At 41.3% G+C, this 19,141-nt stretch overlaps 1 protein-coding gene across 1 annotated transcript in view; it reads right to left on the bottom strand.

The window, feature by feature from the left end:
• Positions 1-9,621: 9,621 nt before the first annotated feature.
• The window catches only part of tcp1 (t-complex 1), a 37,000-nt gene continuing 27,480 nt past the window's right edge, over positions 9,622-19,141 (bottom strand). Inside the window, exons 8-12 of the mRNA XM_063056589.1 lie at positions 18,693-18,868; positions 17,597-17,720; positions 13,203-13,395; positions 12,823-12,986; positions 9,622-10,118 (exon numbers count right to left, since the gene is read on the bottom strand). Of these exons, the coding sequence (XP_062912659.1) occupies positions 9,902-10,118; positions 12,823-12,986; positions 13,203-13,395; positions 17,597-17,720; positions 18,693-18,868 (874 nt within the window). The 3' untranslated portion in view covers positions 9,622-9,901. The remainder of the gene's footprint in view (positions 10,119-12,822; positions 12,987-13,202; positions 13,396-17,596; positions 17,721-18,692; positions 18,869-19,141) is intronic.

Genomic DNA, 19,141 nt, shown 5'->3' with positions numbered 1-19,141 from the left:
GCCGCAGGAGTTGTACTAGATGATTGGACAGTGGCTAATGTTATTCTTTTGTTCGAGGAAGAGAGTAGGGATAACGCTGGGAGTTATATGTGGCAGACTTTAACATTGTAAATCAGCAAGTGTTTCTTTTTATCTTGTTAGTTTCCCCTGTTTCTGTGTGACACCTCCCTGGCCCTTAATTGGGGGGCGGGGGGGTGGGGGAGAGAGAGAGAGAAAGAGAGCCTGTGGTACGTTGAATTGTCCGGTGAATGATTAGTTTTTGTTGTACTGCAGTTCGTGGTCATTCTTGGGGGCTTTGATATTGCTTGCTTGGTGAGAGGAGGGTGCTGATGGTTTTGATGGAGTAAGAAGATGAGGGGGAGGGTTGAAGCTTTGCTGATGCTTGTGTGTGGGAGGGGGTCATAGGGCGGGCGCTTTGGGGCCCTAATGTCCTTACTGTCACCCATTCTTTGGGGCGCCCTTCTGTCTTTGTGGATGTCTGTAGCAAACAAGAATTTCCAGTTGTATTTTGTGTATATTCTCTGATATTAAATGGAACTATTGAACCATAGACCAGTGAGTCTTACCTCAGTGGTGGGAAAGTTATTTGAGAGGGCTCTTAAAGACAGGATTTACAACTTTTTGGAGCAGGGGTTCCCATCCTGCGGTCCACAGGTTAATTGTATTGGTCCGTGGCATCAAAAAGGTTGGGAGCTCCTGATTTGGGGCAAAGTCTGATTAGGGGTAGTCAGCAAAGCTTCGTGTGGGGCAGCTCATGTCCCAGCAGCCTGACTGACTTCTTTGAGAATGTGACAGAGCACATTGATGAAAGTAGAGCAATAGATGTGGAGTATATGGACTTTAATAAAATGTTTGTTAAGGTTCCCCATGATAGACTTATTCAGAAAGTCAGGAGTCATGGAATTCAAGGAAACCTGTCTCTGTGGATTCCAAATTGCCTTACATATAGAAGGTAGAGGGTGATTTTGTATGGAGCAAAGTCTGTCGGGAGATCGGTGACCGGTGGTATTCCTAAGGGATCTGTTCTGGAACCCCTGCTCTTTGTGATTGCTTTTAAATGACTTGCATCAGGAAGTAGAAGGGTGGGTTGGTAAATTTGCAGATTACGAATGTTGATGGAGTTGTGGAGGGTTGTTGTCGGTTGCAAAAGGGCATTGACAAGATGCAGAGCTGGGCTGAGAAGTGGAGAATGGAGATCAACCTGAGAAAGTGTGAAGTGATTAATTTTAGATGGTCGAATTTGAAGGCAGAATACAGGGTTAATGGTAGGATTATTGGCAGTATGGTGGAACAGAGGGATCAATGTCCATAGATCTGTCAAAGTTGCTGTGCAAGTTGATAGTGTTGTTAAGAAGGTGTATAGCATGTTGGACTTCACTAGTCAGGGAACTGAGTTCAAGTGCCGTGAGGTAATGTTGCAGCTCTACAAAATCCTGGTTAGACCGTAAGACATACAAGTAGAATTAGGTCATTTGTCCCGTCTTGGAATACCACGCTTGAAATATTGGGTTCAGTTCCAGTCGTCTCATTACAGAAATGAAGCTTTAGAGAGGGTGCAGAGGAGATTTACCAGGAACTGCCTTGGCTAGAGGTTATGCCTTAGGAAGATAAGTTGAGCAAGCTAGGGCTTTCCTCTTTGGACTGAAGGAGAAGGAGAGGTGACTAGATACAAGATGAGAGGCATGGATCGAGTGGTTAGCCAGAGATTCTTCCCCAGGGTAGAAATGGCTAATACAAGGGAGATTATTTTAAAGTATATTGGTAAGTTCTTTAGACAGAGAGTAGTGGGTGTGTGGCATGCCCTGCCAGGGGTGGTGGTAGTGGAGGCAGATACGTTAGGGACATTAGTTTGCTTCTATCCCTCTCCAAGGCAATGGTAAAAGCCAGGAAGTTGTGGCCACTGTCTCTGAAATGCTTGGCCACTGGGAGATCTGACACCTGACCAAGTTCACCGCTGAGCACCAAATTCAATATGGCCTATACTCTGGTCAGTTTGTCTACGTGGTGTGTCCGGAATCCTTCCTGGACACACCTAACAAATTCTGCCCCACCTAAACATTTTGCACAATGGAGGTGCCAACTAATATTAGAGCAGTTGAAGTCCCCCATGTCAAAAATCCTGTTATTTTTGCACATTTCCAAAATCTGTCTCCTGTGTCTCTGTCGCTACTGGGCAGTCTATAGAATACTCTCAATAGAGTGATTATTCTCTTCCTGTTTCTGATGTCCGCCTATACTGAGTCAGTCGATGTCCTCCCTCTTTGTAGCTGTGATACTATCCCTGATGAGTAATGCCACTCCCCCCACCCCATCCCTTTTGAAACATAGAAATCCTGGAGCCATTCCTGCTCTTGTGACAGCAAAATCTCTGTAATGGCTATAATATTGTAGTTCCACTTACCGGCCCATGCTCGAAGTTCATCACTCTTGTTCCTAATACTTCTTGCATTAAAACAAACAGACTTCAACCCATCTCGCCGATTACAATTTGTCCTCTCATCAGTATATCCTTCCTCACAGACCTTCTACATGTTGCATCTACCCGTAAACAGCTACTCAACCCTCTGACCTGTCTCTTGGGTTCCCATCCCTCTGCCAAACTATAAACCTTTCCCAACAACACCAGCAAATCTGCCCGCAAGGATTTCGATCCCCGTCAAGTTCTGGTGTAACCAACCGATCCTTTTTGTACAGAGCATACCTTCCCCAGAAGAGATCTTTCGTTTTGTAACTAATCGAAAGAAAGATAACGGGAGCTGGGAGATGCGTGTCGACTTAGTTTTTCACTAGAGTGAGGCTTGTAACGTGGTGATGGATGCCATTCAAGTACTTTGTACATATAACCTGTAATTAATTATGTAAACAACAAAGAATGCTTAATCAAACAATATATTTACAATATTACTGAAATATTAAATACACTAACACCAAAGATCCTGAAATCTGAAACCCTACTCCCTCAGCCATGCGTTTATCTGCCAAATCATCCTATTCTTACCCTCACTGGCACATTACACATTAAGGAGGTTAGTGTCCTTGAGGTCCTGCTTTTCAGCTTTCTACGTAACTCCCTACATGCTCTCTTCAGGACCTCATCTCTTTTAGTACCTATGTTGTTGTACCACGACTTCTGGCTGCTCACCCTCCCCCTTTAGAATACTCTGGATCTGATCTGATACATTCCTGCAACATACCATCTAGTTGTCTTATTCGCATCCACAGAATCTTCTGTCTGTTCCCCTAGCTCCAGTGCACTGCTCTTTTGCCAACCTCCTCTCTGAGCCACAGAGCCAAACTCAGTAATAGAGACCTGGTTGCTGTAGTTGTGGCTGTTAGGTCGTTCTCCATGACACCATGCCCCCCAGCCCCCACACCAAAAGCACGGAAGCGGTAGACTTGTTATTGAGAGAATAGCTACAGGACACCGTCTTCCTATTCCCTTTCATCAGTGGTGTCTGGCCACTCAGAAAGACCGGCTTTCAAAACTCCCCTCAGCCATTTGGTGGGCACCTTCACCACCCCCCTAGCAGGACCTTGATCAGAACCCAACCAGTCAAAATCTGCGATCTGCAAAAAAGCAAGCCTATACTTCAGCGGCCAGCACGAACCCATAATGCATCTATAGAAAAGAGTACACAGTCGACGTTTCGGGCCGAGACCCCTCATCAGGAAGACTCTTTGTGTCCTGAGGAAGGATCTCGACCCGAAACGTCGACTGTTTACTCTTTTCCATAGATGCTGCCCGACCTGCTGAGTTCCTCCAGTATTTTGTGTGTGTTGCTTGGATTTCTAGCATCTGCAGATTTCCTCATGTTTGTGTTATGAGCCAATAACGTTCAAGATGCCTCTTTACTGGAGGAGCCTATTACTCATATAATCTGGCTCACTGCAGGTGAACATAAATTAATTTAACAAGCAGCACAGGTTATCAGAATACTGACGAATGTCTAAGTGTGATACTGTTGGATCTGACTGTTTGATTCTCGGATTAGCGAACTGAAATAATGTAAGAAAGTGCGGCTGCGATTTCGAGTGGGTGGTCCTGCTGGTGCTGGCATTTTGCCCTGGGAAACACCTACTTCTGAAGCTCCACCCATGGAATTACAGCTCACAGCGAGCAATCTCCCTGTACGGCACCACCATTAGGATTCCAGAGAATTAGAACCCATATCAGAGAGTTCTCCGAGACAGCGCCACCATTCGAACTTCGAGGAATTACAGGATGATCATGACATGGACTCTACAGCGGTCCCTAGCGACTAAAGTGAAGATTACAGTGATGAAACAATAAGATTGACAGCTACACACATACAAAATGCTGGAAGAACTCAGCAGGTCAGGCAGCTTCTATGGAAAAAGTACAGTCAACGTTTCAGACTGAGACCCTTCAGCAGGACCGGAGAATAAAAGATGAGGAGTAGATTTAAAAGGTGGGGGAGTGGAGGAAGAAACACAAGGTGATAGGTGAGACAGGGAAGGGGAGGGGAGGGATGAGCTGGGAAGTTGATTGGTGAAAGAAATACAGGGCTGGCGAAGTGGGGAGTCTGATAGGAGAGAACAGAAGGCCACGGAAGAAAGAAAAGGGGAGAGGAGCACCAGAGGGAGGCGATGGGCAGGCAAGGAGTTAAGGTGAGAGAGGGAAAAGGGAATAGAGAAGGAGCATTACCGGAATTTTGAGAAATTGATGTTCATTTCATCAGGTTGGAAGTTACCCAAACGGAAGATAAGGTGTTGCTCCTCCAGCCTGAGTGTTGCCTCATCGCGACAGTAGAGGAATGGCAATGGGAAGTGGAATTAAAATAGGTGGCCATTGGGAGATGCTGGTAATGCCTCTCACCTTCACCATTCTCCACCCCCTTTCCCTCTTTCCCTCTATCTTCTTTCCTGCCCATTTCCCCCCTCTGGTGCTCCTCCCCCTTTTCTTTCTTCCACAGACTTCTGTCCTCTTCTGTCAGACTCCTCTTTCTCCAGTCCTGTATCTCTTTCACCAATCAATTTCCCAGCTCTTTACTTCTTCCCTCCCCCTTCCTGGTTTTTTCTATCACCTCCCTTCCCCCACCTTTTAAATCTACTCCTCATCTTTTTCCCCCCAGTCCTGCCAAAGGGTCTCAGCCCGAAGTGTTGACTGTACTTTTTTTTCCCATGGATGCTGCCTGGCCTGCTGAGTTCCTCCAGCATTTTTTGTGTGTTGCTTGCATTTCCAGCATTTGCAGATTTTCTCTTGTTTGAAGATTTGACAGCTATGTCACTGCTTGCTCCAACAAAGACACACAGGAGTGAAGATGTTAATGTCAATACATTGATAATCAATATATTGATAAGATAGTGGCAGATCCATGAACTATTGCTCAACCACTAAACAATCTGCTTATCTTAATGAAGAACAACTGAAAGTGTTCAAACTTTAAAGGTGACATTATGTACTGCACCTGCATTAAGAATCACTGATGCAGGTAGACCATTTACCCTGCATGTTAATGAGAAACAGATGATAGCAGTATTAACTTAATAATATGAAGACCAAATGCATTATTACTCTGCCAAAAATCTGATTCTGTACACTGATAGCTCCTCAGTGACTGACAGAGGAATTTGAAGGGCCGATGGAGCAGGGAGATATGGCAATAGTCGTAGATAGTAACACTGCAGTTACAAGAAAACATTTATGAACCCTTTGCAATTACCTGCTTTTCTGTATTAATTACTCATAAAATGTGGTCTGATCTCCATCTGTCACAATAATAGACAAACACAATATGCCTTAACTAATAACACACAACCCATTGTACTACTTCTTATGAATACTGAATACACCATTTAAATGATCATGGTCTAGGTTCAAAGAAGTATTTGAACCTTCTGCAAAAGCTATTTGGAGCCAGGTGTTCCAATCAATAAGATGAGATTGGAGCGGCGGGTTGTAGAGATGTCCTACCCTATAAAAAAGACACACAAAGTCAGATTACTGACAGACACTGCCCTTCTCAAGAAAGATCTCTTTATGTGCACCATGCCTAGATCAAAACAACTTTCAGAGGACCTTAGAAGAATTGTAGAGATGCATGAAGCTGGAAAAGGCTACAAAAGTATTTCTAAAGACCTGAATGTTCACTGTCTCGTCTGTCCATAGTAAGAGGAATTGTCTACAAATGGAGGAAATTCAGTACTGTTGCTATCTCCCTAGGAGTGAGCATCCTGCAAAGATCACACCAAGAGCACAATGTGCAATGCTGAAGGAGGTGGAAAAGAACCCAAGGGTAGCAGCAAATGAACTGCAGAAATCTCTAGAACTTGCTAAAGTTTCTGTTCATATGTCCACTATAGAAAAACACTGAACAAGAATGGTGTTCATGGGAGGACACAACAGAAGAAACCACTGTTCTCCAAAACAAAACATTGCTACATGTCTCAAGTTTGCAAAAGACCACCTGGATGTTCCACAACACTTCCGGGACAATGTTCTGTGGACAGATGAGACAAAAGTTGAATTTTTTGGCAGAAAATGTTTGGAGGAAAAAGGACACTGCACATCAACACCAGAACCACATCGCAACTGTGAAGCAAAGTGGAAGGAGCATCATGGTTTGGGTCTGCTTACTGACTAAGTCCTTGACAGCTTGCAATTGTTGAGGGAACAATGAATTCAAAATTGTATCAAGACATTCACAGGAGAGTGTAGCAGTCTGTCACCTAAAGCTTAAAAGAAGTTGAATGATGCAACAAGACAATGATTTGAAACACAAACAAATCAACAACTGAATGGTTTAAAAAGAAGAAAATTTATGTTTTGGAATGGCCAGACCTTAACCCAATTGAGATGCTGTGGTATGACCTGAAGAGGACTGTTCATGCAAGAGATCCCAGAAATATTGATGAACTGAAATAGTTTTGTATGGAGGAATGGTCTAAAATTCCTCCTCACAAGTTTGATCAGCAACTACAGGAAACGTTTGGAGGTTATTGCTGCCAGTGAAGGTTCTCCAGGTATTAAGTACAAGGTTCACATGCTTTTTCCGGCCTGAATTGAGAGTGATTAAACAATGTGTTCAATAAAGATATGGAAAGTACACTTGCTTGTGTGTTATTAGTTTAGGCAGATTGTGTTTGTCTATTATTGTGATTTGGATGAAGATCAGACCACATTTAATGAATAATTAATACAGAAAACTATGCCATTCCAAAAGGCTCACAAAACCTTTTCTTGCTGTAATGCTTTCTTATCTGGCACAGCAAATACACCCTTTAGCACGCTGATCAACTGATTCTCCCATTGATGGTGGAATCCAAAGTTCAGGGCACAAGCTTGACAAGCTTTTGAAAGATGCATGGCATGTCAGAAAACAAATCTTGGAACAGTGAAAAATCTACAATTCAGTACTCCTGCCCTGCCTGGTTCATTTTTGCATCTACAAGTGGATTAGATCAGTTACCAAAGAAGTACTGGCAATAGTGGATAAGTTTTCAAGATTGGTGGAAGTTATTCCAGTAAGGAAAGCCACTGCCACACTTACAGCAAAAACTCCAATCAAGGACGATATTCCTAGATGGGAATTGCCATGTCACGTCACATCAACTCTGACCAAGGAACACATTTCACAGGGAGTGCTTGTCTGATGAACATTGAATGGTCTTTTCATTGTCCACACCACCCAAAATCACCAGGAAAAGTCAAACAAATGAATGATTTAACAATGATTAAGTATCATGAAGAAGGTGTACCATGGCCCACAGTTTTTCCTATGGTCTTATGTAGCATCTGAGCAACACCAAGCAAGAAAACTACATACAGTCTATTCAAGGTGGTTAACAGGGCATCCCATGTTACAGCCAGAACCCTTGATCTCAGAGGCTGATGGAGACATTATGGCCGACAGTTTCGTTAAACATCGTGTGAAATTAACCCAACTATAGTCTGCTTCCCAACAGGTTTCTGGTGATTGTTGTGATCCAACAGGAGGAAGACTCGCCCTGATTCCTGGTGAATGGGTCCTGATTAAGAAACCACATAAGAAGCCACTGGGAGTTCAGTAGGAAGGTCCTTATCAAGTGCTGTTGATTACTAATTCAGCAGTGAAAGTAAGTGGATACATGCCTGCCACTGTAAGCAAGCGAAAGTGGTACCCAGAAGGCCAGTAAGCACTGTGGTTAATGTGCTGGAAATCTCTTGGTCAGTGCCTATACTACTGGGCTAGTGAGCAAATCACTAACCAACCAGAAGACTTCAAGCAAGTCGATAACTACTGGACATTAGCAAGTTTATTCTAGTATTATTTGTAATATTTTTGTCACTTTTCCCTACTCCTGATGTGCCAGTCAAAATGACTCGATGTATTCTTGTATCACATGAATTTGCTGATGCTATTAAAGTCTCTAGCAGTTGGACATGGCAATATATATGGCACACTTCAAAATATTCACCAATGTTCAGCACTGCTGCAGATCCAGAACAAATGCGTGCTCTTCTTTCCAGCCATGACGTGACATTATGCTCGATTCATTATTCTCAAGGGAGACATAAATATACAGTGATCATGGCCCCCACATATCATCTTAAAGTAGATCACCATAACTTAGGAAATATCATAGCTGACCCTATTCATGTCTACCCTGGAATATATCCACATCTAAAGTTCATAACAAAGCTATTAGATCTTTTCATGTGTTACTATAAAACCTACTTTTGCTTGAGTTCAGAAGGTCCCATTCCAATCAGGCATAGCTTATCAATTACACTCTCTATTGTCCTAAATAGGGTAATGACTCATTTCTATTGATGATCAGAAAAATGTTACAGTTCAACAGTGCTTTTGTCAATAATAAAGAATGGTCTAAGTTCATGGAACAATATATGCAGAAATGGAGCCCACACCTCTCAATGTAATTGGTTAGTATCTTTGTTATTTAGGGCACATTTTTCCTGCCATCAGACATACACATCCTACATTTACCTCAAAAGTCTAGGGTAAACGAGACGTTTCAGAAGGAGATCATTTTGTGCCAATTTTATGGTTTTGCACGGAATACAAGCGATCAAAAATGTTGCTGCAGCCTTAGAAAGAGTAAGCAATGACACGGCTGAAGGCTTGTAAGAACAGAAATGGTCACCGTGCATAAGATGGTTCTTCAAAATCCTATGGCAGGAAAGGGTAGGGGACATGTGCAGTTATAGGCAAGGAGTTCTGTACTTAAATGGTTAATGAGTCTGAAGATATAACTGATTTAGCCGATTTTCATAAAGAAGCAGCTAATATACTTTATTCATTATGCTTGATCAATATACTTGATTCATTCAAGTCTCAGAAACTGGTGTTAGCCTCATCATAATTTACACCTTTTTTACTTATTTAAAGGCGATCATTAATTATTACAACTTATGCAAGTGTGCCTACTAATGGCTTAATGATACAATCTTAAGAATACTTTGAATACATACCTTTTAATTCATAATCCAAGTAATTTTTAATTATTTTATACATAATGTAGACAAGTTTTTCTAACTTTGAATTTTAAGATATAATGATTCTAAAGCACAATTAAAAATCAAGGGTGGATTGGTGCGATGGCCAGGAAACTAAAATGAACCCAGTACAACAAACTTTTCAGATAAAACACAGAAAGCACTTCTATCCTTTCACTTCAAACTTTTATTGAAGACAAACAGTTTTCAACAGCTCAGAGAAGCCGCGACACTCCTCCTGCCAGTCGCTGGAGTCTGGAACTGCCTGGACAGGATGGGGATTTTCACCTTATTCCTTTTACACACTAGATGGGACTTGAATATTCACTATATGCGCCACAGTAACATGAACAATAGATAAAGGAATATTTAACGTTGCATTTTGCTAACATACTAAAGTACAAATAGTGTATGACAAATACTGCGGCTACATCTATTGTTGCTTTAACCCTCCAGTTCTCCACTCTGAACTGCATCATGGTAACTCTTTCCTTTGTCCTGCTTCTCCTCTGGATAAAGTTTGATAAGATCGTCAATGCGAAGGATGGTAATAGCGGCTTCTGTTGCAAACTTCAAACTCTTAGTTTTCACTAGAGTTGGCTCAAATACTCCAGCTTGCTTGTTGTCTCTTGGTTTACCATTCACTAAATCAAGGCCAATCCTATGTAAGAAGAGACAAGACATTTTTCAAATAAGGAATAAAAAATGAAGCTAGCCAATCAGACCAAGAAACCCCTCTTGGAGCATGACTGTAGTACCAAGTACCTGAATTGCCTAATAGAGCCAAAATAATCATTCACAAATTTCAGCATTTTTCCTTTGATTCGCCTCTCAACTTCTTCTTAAAAATCACCTGTAAAGGCCATGGTCTCTATCCTCTGCTATTCCAGGCAATGAACATGCTTCCTTTGCTAATGGTAATTCACCCAGCAAAGAAGAATAAAAACCTGTTATAAATCAAAACCAAAGCCACACCAGAGTTTATTAATAATGTTCAAACAGTTGTTCGCTTGTTTTGCTGTCTCTCCATTAAACGCTTCTGTGCCACATAATCCCAGTATGAACTTGCCCTCTATTCCCTGCCTGAACTAAACAGATGTGAGCTTATCACTTCACATAAGTGTAGGGTAACGTAATTGGTGGAAATGCACATAATTCACAACCACTGATATCGTGTTGGGGTTTCACTTTAACAGGCTGGTCTGATGTGATGATATAATTGTGTAAAGTGTTTTTAGCAGGCTGGGGTGTTCAGGTTTTGGAATTCAATGAAGTATTTTCCGGGACATAAGGCACCTCACTTTGTTTTATTTCTGAAAACCTACAAAAATGCCATTAACAATGTAATTAATTACTGCCAAATTGCTTCATTCCTCAATCCTATGAATTTTTGGATAATTTTAGAATGTCTTCCCCTCCACCTATTTTTCATTCTATTTTCCCTTGCAACATAGAACCGTTCAGTGTGATACAGGCTCTTTAGCCCATGATGTTGATCTGACCTACTCCAAGATCCAGCTAACCCTTCTCTCCAATTTTCTACCATCTATGTGACTAAGAGTTCCTTTAATGTCTCTAATGCATCTGCCTCTACCACCACTCTTGCTATTTTCTTATTGCGTCCAAGTTTACACTAAATTTCTGCTGAGACATCATAATATACTGAAAGAATGGGTTGAATGTTTCACTGTCCTGTGGATTCACCTTCTCTGTATTCCTGTGGTCGCTCCATTTTCTCAAGTTCCAGGTGCCCAGTCCGCCTCACTCATTATTCAAACTTAAGTCTTATCACCAGAGACAGAGCTAATGATGGCAGTTCACTTCTGATGTGTGACTGAACAAAGTCTCTTTCCACAAAGATATTTCTGGCCAGCGCTACTAATTTAATTAAGAGATAAGAAAAAGTGCCAAGTGCATCAATAAATATCCCACGCAATCTAACTATTGATCCCAAACAAACTAATGGAAGCTTAATGTGGGTAATTGAGGTGGTACACTTTGGGAAATCAAATGTAAATGGCTAGACCTTTAACATCAATGATATATAGAGAGATCTTGGGGTCCAACTCCATAGCTCCCTGAAAGTAGCTGCACATGCTGATAGGGTAATAAAGAAGGCTTGAACTTATTGGTCACCGAGTTCAAGAGTCAGGAAATAATGTTGTAGCCTTATAAAAATCTAGTAGGCTGGAGTATTGCTATCAATTCTGGTCACCCCTTTATAGGAAGGATATGGAGACAATCAAAAGGTTTACCGGGATGCTGTTGCGTGTGTTATAAGGAGAAACATGCAGAGCACTGGAGGAACCCTGCAAATCAAGTTGGACATACTCAGGTTGTTTTCTCTCGAGTAGCAGAGTCTGAGGGGAGGCCTGATAAAGTTTTTAGGATTACAGGAGCCACAGATAGACAGCTGGTATCTTTTTTCCAGGACTGAAATTTCTAATACTAGAGGGCATGCATTTGACTAAAATTCAACTATGCGGGGCAAGATTTTGTTTTTATATAGGGTGGGTGACGGGAATGAACTGCCAGGGGTGATGATAGAAGCAGATGTGACAGAGGCTTTCAAGAGGCCCTTACAGAAGCACATGCCTTTTTAGAGAATGGAGAGATATGGACTGTGTGCAGGTATTAGGTGTATAATTGGCTTAATTAGTTTGGCAAAACATTACAGCTTTGTTCCTGTACATTAATCAGTCACACTGAAGATCAACACAAGTCAACCTTAATGCTTTGGAATTTGAGTGATTTTCAAGTTCTCCAGACAAAGCTTATATTTTGTTCAGGTATTACCAACTCTTTCGATCGATATAACCCGCTTGGAACTAGGGAAATGCCCCTACAGATCTTAACCAATAAAACCTTTTTAGGAAAAAACGAACCTTCATTAGTAATGATATGTAACAGAATCTGGCCATCTATCCACTTCACTCAAACCTTGATCCCCATACAGTGGATCAGGATCCTAAACTTATTAAGCTCCTTGAAGACTACCCATTCTTCAGTACGTTTCTATTCCTTCTCCACAGTCTTCTGAATATTATGTTCTGGCATTCAATGCGTTGAAGAACTGTTTAAAAATGCAAAAGAGCTGCCTTGTTCTTGAAACCCCACCACCAAAAGAAAGTTAACAGGATAAAGCACCAGAGAACTCCAAAGACAGCTTGTCTGATTATTTCTAATACCATGTAATATTGGAAACATACAACTTTTGGGTGGATAGAATGAGCCCCTATACAAAATGTAAAAATAAATAATGTTTCCAAGGTGCTGCTTAACCTTTACTCAAGGCCACGAATCTTTCAGTGGGCTATAAATAAAAGTACTGACACATACTACCTGAAGCAGAAAACTGTACTTACCATTTCAATTTCTTGCGCTCAGGATTTACCTGGGCTTCATTGTGGAATGCACGCAATTTGGCTACTAAATCCGTTGAATCTTGAGCTGCATTTACTGCCAGCGTCTTTGGAATGACCAACAAAGCCCGAGCAAATTCAGCAATTGCAAGTTGCTCACGTGATCCCTAAAATGAAAACAAGGAAACTTCAAATACATTAAATATTCTCACCAACTTTCAGTCATTTAGTACCTCAGTAACAATTAATTCACTGCACATCTGGAAGTACTATTTGAATGGGATCAAAAGGGTACACAACAGTTATATAGCCAGCAGGAAAGAAAACTTAGAAAAGCCTGCATTTTGATTTTTTAATGGAAATGTGTAAATTAAAACCCATACCAAACTAGTTGCATAGTTCTCCAAATAGATGGACAGTGCAGCTTCCACTGCACCACCTCCTGGTACTATCGACTTGGACTCGAGAACTCTCTTCACCACACAGAGTGCATCATGGAGGGAGCGCTCCATCTCGTCACACATGAAATCATTTGCTCCACGCAAGATAATGGAAGCAGAAGTACGACTCTTTGTGCTTAAAAACAAAATAAAAAGCCCAATCAATTTGGCAGACCGCTTAACAAGCAAAATTATATTCAATGCTCTTTAAACTTGTACCAAAGAAAGAGTGATGCAAGTCAACTCCTAACGTGGATTTTAGAACTTAATTTATACAAGCACAGATGTTATGCATTAATGACTTCATAGGAGGAATTATCAAACCGAACATGATAAAATGCAAGGAGATAACAGGGCAGATGAATGAAAAGAGAAACTATATTTCAGGACAGGGCAGAGGGGAAGAACTTACAAACATTAACTAAAATTCTAAAAATTAGTCACAAAGATAACACAAAGGGACAGAATTGTATAGCTGGAAGGGGATAATCAATCCATGAGACGAACTGAATACAATGAGAAATTTATAGTTACAAAACACTACGGTGCAAGACCCCAAATGTCAACAGGCCATGGCACAGAAATACAGAAAACACAAGCAGGAGGTCCTCAAGACTTGTTTTACCACTTGACACCACAGGTAATCCACAACTACCATTCCTCTGTTTGCTCCACATTTTTTAATCCCTTTGTCATAAATTTAATAGCATGGTCTCCATGTTTTTCTCAGCAGAGAATTATGTAGGTTCACCACTCTCTGGGCAAGGACTTTCTCCTGATCCTCCATAGCTTGAGGGTGTTCCAAACATCCCCCCAACCACCGCTATCAGGAGGGAGGAGGTTTAGAGGGCATCTTAGAGGAAAAGTATTGAATTCTGGAACATGCTGCCTTAAGAGGTAGTGGAGGTAGACTCTCTCAGAACATTGAATCATTCTTAAATAGACAATGTACTGAAGGCCATGGACCTACCATAGATCAATGTGATTAGTGTGGAAGGGTACAGTGGGTAGCATGGACAGTCAAGGGCTGTACAACTCCATGTGGATAACTTTATATTTATCCCACTCACCCATCTAAACCAGATTGTCTGGTTTAACGCTCAGATTCCCACCCTTGGCTTTGTGTTGTTACTAACAGACATTTAGTTCCCTCATCTAATCGTGTCTATACACTGCGAATGGTTGGGGCCCAATCACTGATCCCTGGAACACTTCACTCTCCAGTTTCCTCCCAGAGAAGATTTATTTCTATTTCCTGGCAACCAATTCTCAATTCATGAAATAAGGAAATGCTGGAATGCTGCCAGTCTACATACCCAGTGATGGAAGTTGGGAGGACACACAGGTGTTTTCTCAACCAGCACACAAACTGTGCAAAATGGCTCCCGTATGTCGTACACAAAATGACAAGCTGGCTACCTTATCAACTTGCTTTACTGACTACATGCAAAAGCACAAACTATGTTCCAAACCATGTCATTACTATTAACACAACAGCAGTGTCTCAAGTTACACATGGCTGAATTTCCTTTATCCCACGCGTATAACTGGTCACACTATTGATATAAGTGTGGCAGCAAATAAATGGGAGCTCCTGAACAAAATATCCCAAATAATCTCAGAGCAAAATGAGAGACAAACATTAAAATTAACGGAATAACCTGGATAATAACCTCTATGACTATAAAGCACTTGGAACTAAGAGCAAGGGTCAAAGAACGTACCTTGGTATAACATTATTGAAACACCGCCTACAGTTTTAACTGATTCCGAGTAAGGGATATGTAGGAGGTGATGGATATTTGGAATTTCCCCACTCAGGAAGGCTGTGGAGCTCAATAATTGAAATGGGAATTGATACATTGCTGGATATTGAGGAAATCAGAACGGGATGTGGTCAGGCCAAAGCAGAACTGGTTAAGGTACTCCACTATCTGGACCCAATGGTGAGGAATCACAATCTCTTTCTGAGTTAGGATAACACATGACTCGAGAAGGAATCAACAATGCCTAGTGCTCCGAGGTGGAAGATGTCATGGTCTCTAGAAGCTACCAGAGTTCTTGGAGAGGCTTTTCTATAGCTTTGATGTGCCTTTGGCAGAGGAAGTGAGATGTTCTGCCTTTCAACTAAAACTGCTTTTTTTTCTGGATGGTGTGAAGCCTCTGAGATGATTTTGGTGGAGGGGCAGGTAGTGTTGAGGAAGCATAAAGGACTTGGACAGAGTAGGAGAATAGACAAAGAAATGTTAGATGAAATACAGTGCAAGGAAGTGTATGGTCATGCACTTTAGTAGGAGGAATAAAGGTGTAAACTATTCTCTAAATGGGGAACAAATTCAGAAATCCAAAGCACTTGCGAGTCCCTAAAGGTCAGCTTGCAGGTTGAGTTGGTAGTAAGGAAGGCAAATGCAATGTCAGCATTCATTTCCAGAGGACTAGAATATAAAGGCAAGAATGTAATGACGGGGCTTTATAAGGCATCGGTCACACCTCACTTGGAATATGGTGAACCATTCTGTGCCCCATATCTGAGAAAGGATGTGCTGGCACTGGAATGATCCCAGGAATTAAAAGGTTAACTTGACACTTAGCCAGAGGATGGTGAATCTGTGGAATTTGTTGCCACAGGCAACTGTGGAGACCAAGTTATCAGGTGTTTCTTAAGGTGAAGCTTGATATGATTTTGATTAGTCAGAGCGTGAGAGGTTGCTGGGAGAAGGCAGGAGAATGTGGTTGAGAGGGAAAATGGATCGGCCACGATGGAATGATGGAGCAGGTTTGATGAGCTGAATGGCCAAATTCTGCACCAAGTCTTATCTAAGCAGCATTTAATGACTGGGCCTGTACTCACTGGAATTTAGAAGAATGTGGGGGTAACACTGAAAGGCCTGGTTAGAACAGACGTGGAGAGGACGTTTCCAATAGTGGGAGAGTCTAGGACCACAGGGCACAACCTCAGAATAAAAGATGTTGCTGTAGAACAGAAATGAAAAATTTCTTTAGCTAGAGGGTGGTGAATCTCTTTGGAATTCATTGCCCTAGATTGCCATGGAGGCCAAGTCATTGGGTATATCTAAGGCAGAGACTGACAGTTTCTTGATTAGTAAGAACTTCAAAGGTTACAGGAAAAAAAGCAGAATGGGTTTGATAGGGGAAATAATTGCTACGTTTTATGCTCTGGACAACATCCACAGCCCTACTTTCATTTTAATGCTATGACTATTATGGGTAAAGATTATGAACTTAGAGCATGGAACTACAATGTTGTGGCCATCACTGAAACTTGGTTTACTGGCAAGTCCATGTCATACATGCAGGGAGTATTTAAAGATCGATTTCACAGAGTATAGGAAAGGCATATTTCTGTTAGATGGACAGGGATGGAAAAATAAGAGAACATTTGATGTCCAGAGAGGGAATGAATTTAGTCAAAAAGAAAAAAGTACGTGAAACTTCAGAAGAGAGAGGCTGGACAAACTTGGGTTGTTTTCTTTTGAGTGACAGTGGCTAAGGGACGATCTAACAGGTTTATAAGATTATGAGAGGCATAGATAGAGTATCTGTTTCGCAGAGTACAGATGTTTAATATCAGAGGGCATGCTTACAGGTGAAGGGGGTAGGTTCAAAGGGGATGCGAAGAGTAAGAATTTTTTTTACACAAGAGTGGTAGATACATGGAATGCACTGTGTTGTATGGCAATAGAGGCAAATACATTAGAGGCTTTTGAGATGTTTAGATAGGCACATGAATGTGAGGAAGATGGAGGGATATGAACATTGTGCAGGTAGGAGGGATTCATTTGGATGTCTCATCAGGCCACGGCCTTGCAAATGTTCAAAAATCCTATCTTTTAGAGTTCTCTCCAAAAGCTCCCCTATGTCTGAAGGGCCCATCCCCGTTTCTATTTCTTATTTTAACATGGTTAACAAATGTATCGACCTCTACCTTAAATGCTTCTAATGGTCTAGCATCCACAACATGGCAGACTCAATACGACTTGAGAAAATGCAAAGTTATCAATTTCTCATAAAACAGAAAAGCACAATTTTTTAGCTGCCGTGAGAATGTTGAATGTTGTACAGGGGCCATTGTAAGCCAGTGTGTAGGTCAGTAGGCAATTAGGAAGGCATTTGGGCTTTATTGTGAGTGAACATTGAATACAGGAATAAGGCCATCTGAAGGTAATTGTACAGTGATCTAGAGACAGCACCTAGAGTTTCATGCAAGCAATATTCAAAGCAAACTGACTATATAAAATCCTTCATTTACTCAAATAAGAAAATAAAATCCAAGGTATAAAATCCAAAAGCTAGATTCTTTCCAACTAGTCACTTACTTCTTAATAAGAATTAGTTCATCATCACATATTCTTTCTTGAACCACTTCTTCAGCCTGGCCTAACATGGAAGCTTCAAATGTCTCCTCTCCTTCCAGGTTTGTCAGTGTTGAACACATTGTAGCTACAAACAAGGAGAACAGTTAAAGATTGTCTTTTCGTTTAATCAATGCAACAATATACAGCATCATTAAAAACCCAGCAGGAGAAACAAATTATTCCTGTTATAAAGGTGATGCAGAACACCGTGTCATGTAAATCTTCACTGCTCTAAGCAGGTCACAGGCTCTGAATGTCACACTACAGGATGGTGATTCCACTGGAGTGGGTAACAGGAGAATCACAAGTATGGTGGAGCATTTCAGCTACGAGAGACAAGATAGACTGAGTTAATTTATTTTTGAAGAGGGTGGAGAGGGGTACCAGGGTCTCACTGAAGCTTGCAATGAGGGGCACATATGGAGAATGAGAAACTTCACTCTTTACTAAAAATCTCCAAAACAAGAGGGCAGAAGATTTAAGGCAAAAGGTCTAGAGGAGGTTCGAGGAAGATTTTTCTTACTTGGCAGATTGCTGAAATCTGGGACACACTACCTGAGGGGTTGGAGGAAATAGATTCTCAGAAACAGTTAACAAGATAAGCACCTGGGACACTTCGGCATAGAGGCCTACAGGTCAAATGCTAAGTGTCTGCCAATATTTAAACTGTTTCAAATATTTACTCTACAGCAGAACGACTCTTTAGAAAAGGAGTACAAAGGTGAGATCAGATCTAGCCAATCCCTGTTTCATGAGGGAGTGGGTGCTTTTGTAGAAAATTATCCCATCACCATTTTCCATAACCTGTGTATGCATCAAGAAATGAACGAAAACATAATATCTTGTATCTGAGATATTTTTGGTGGCGATTAGTATATTCTGAGTGAATTTCAGTAATGTGGGGTTGGCTTTCATCTTTTCTTTAATACTATCTCTCCTCCATCTTTCAGTCTATGTGAGTGTCCAATTCCCTCCGTTCATTTCACTCCACATAGGATGCAGGACTCATTGAGTTTCTCCAGCTTTTAGAGTGTTAAACTAGATTCAATGCTCTTACCTCCACTTGCTTTTGCAATTCTCTTTAAATCTCTCTTCAGACATCGGCGCACTGCCATAGCCCCAACATCCAAAAAATATTTTAGACACATATCATCTATGCCACCAGTGGTCAGAATGACATTGGCACCTGTGGCCAAGATTTTCTGGATTCGTTCTTTTGTGATATCAGACTCTCTGTAGGTAAAATACAGAACTATTAATACCCATATTGTATGCCAAAATGAAAAATGCACCCCAAGATTCCTCCACGTACAAATGCTGTTAAAGGTCTTGCCAGGTACTGTGTACCTTCTTCTCACATTTGATCCTCTAAAGTATCTACATTAAATTCTCCATCCACATTTCCAACTGATCTGTATCCTGTTTATCCTTTGACATGTTATACAATATAAATGGCAGAATCCTTAGGAGCAATGACTTATGGAAAGATCTCGGAGCCCAAGTTCA

The sequence above is a fragment of the Mobula hypostoma genome, chromosome 8 (assembly GCF_963921235.1).
Source record: "Mobula hypostoma chromosome 8, sMobHyp1.1, whole genome shotgun sequence".
In the NCBI taxonomy this organism is placed as follows: domain Eukaryota; kingdom Metazoa; phylum Chordata; class Chondrichthyes; order Myliobatiformes; family Myliobatidae; genus Mobula; species Mobula hypostoma.
This window is presented reverse-complemented; position numbering and strand designations above follow the sequence as displayed.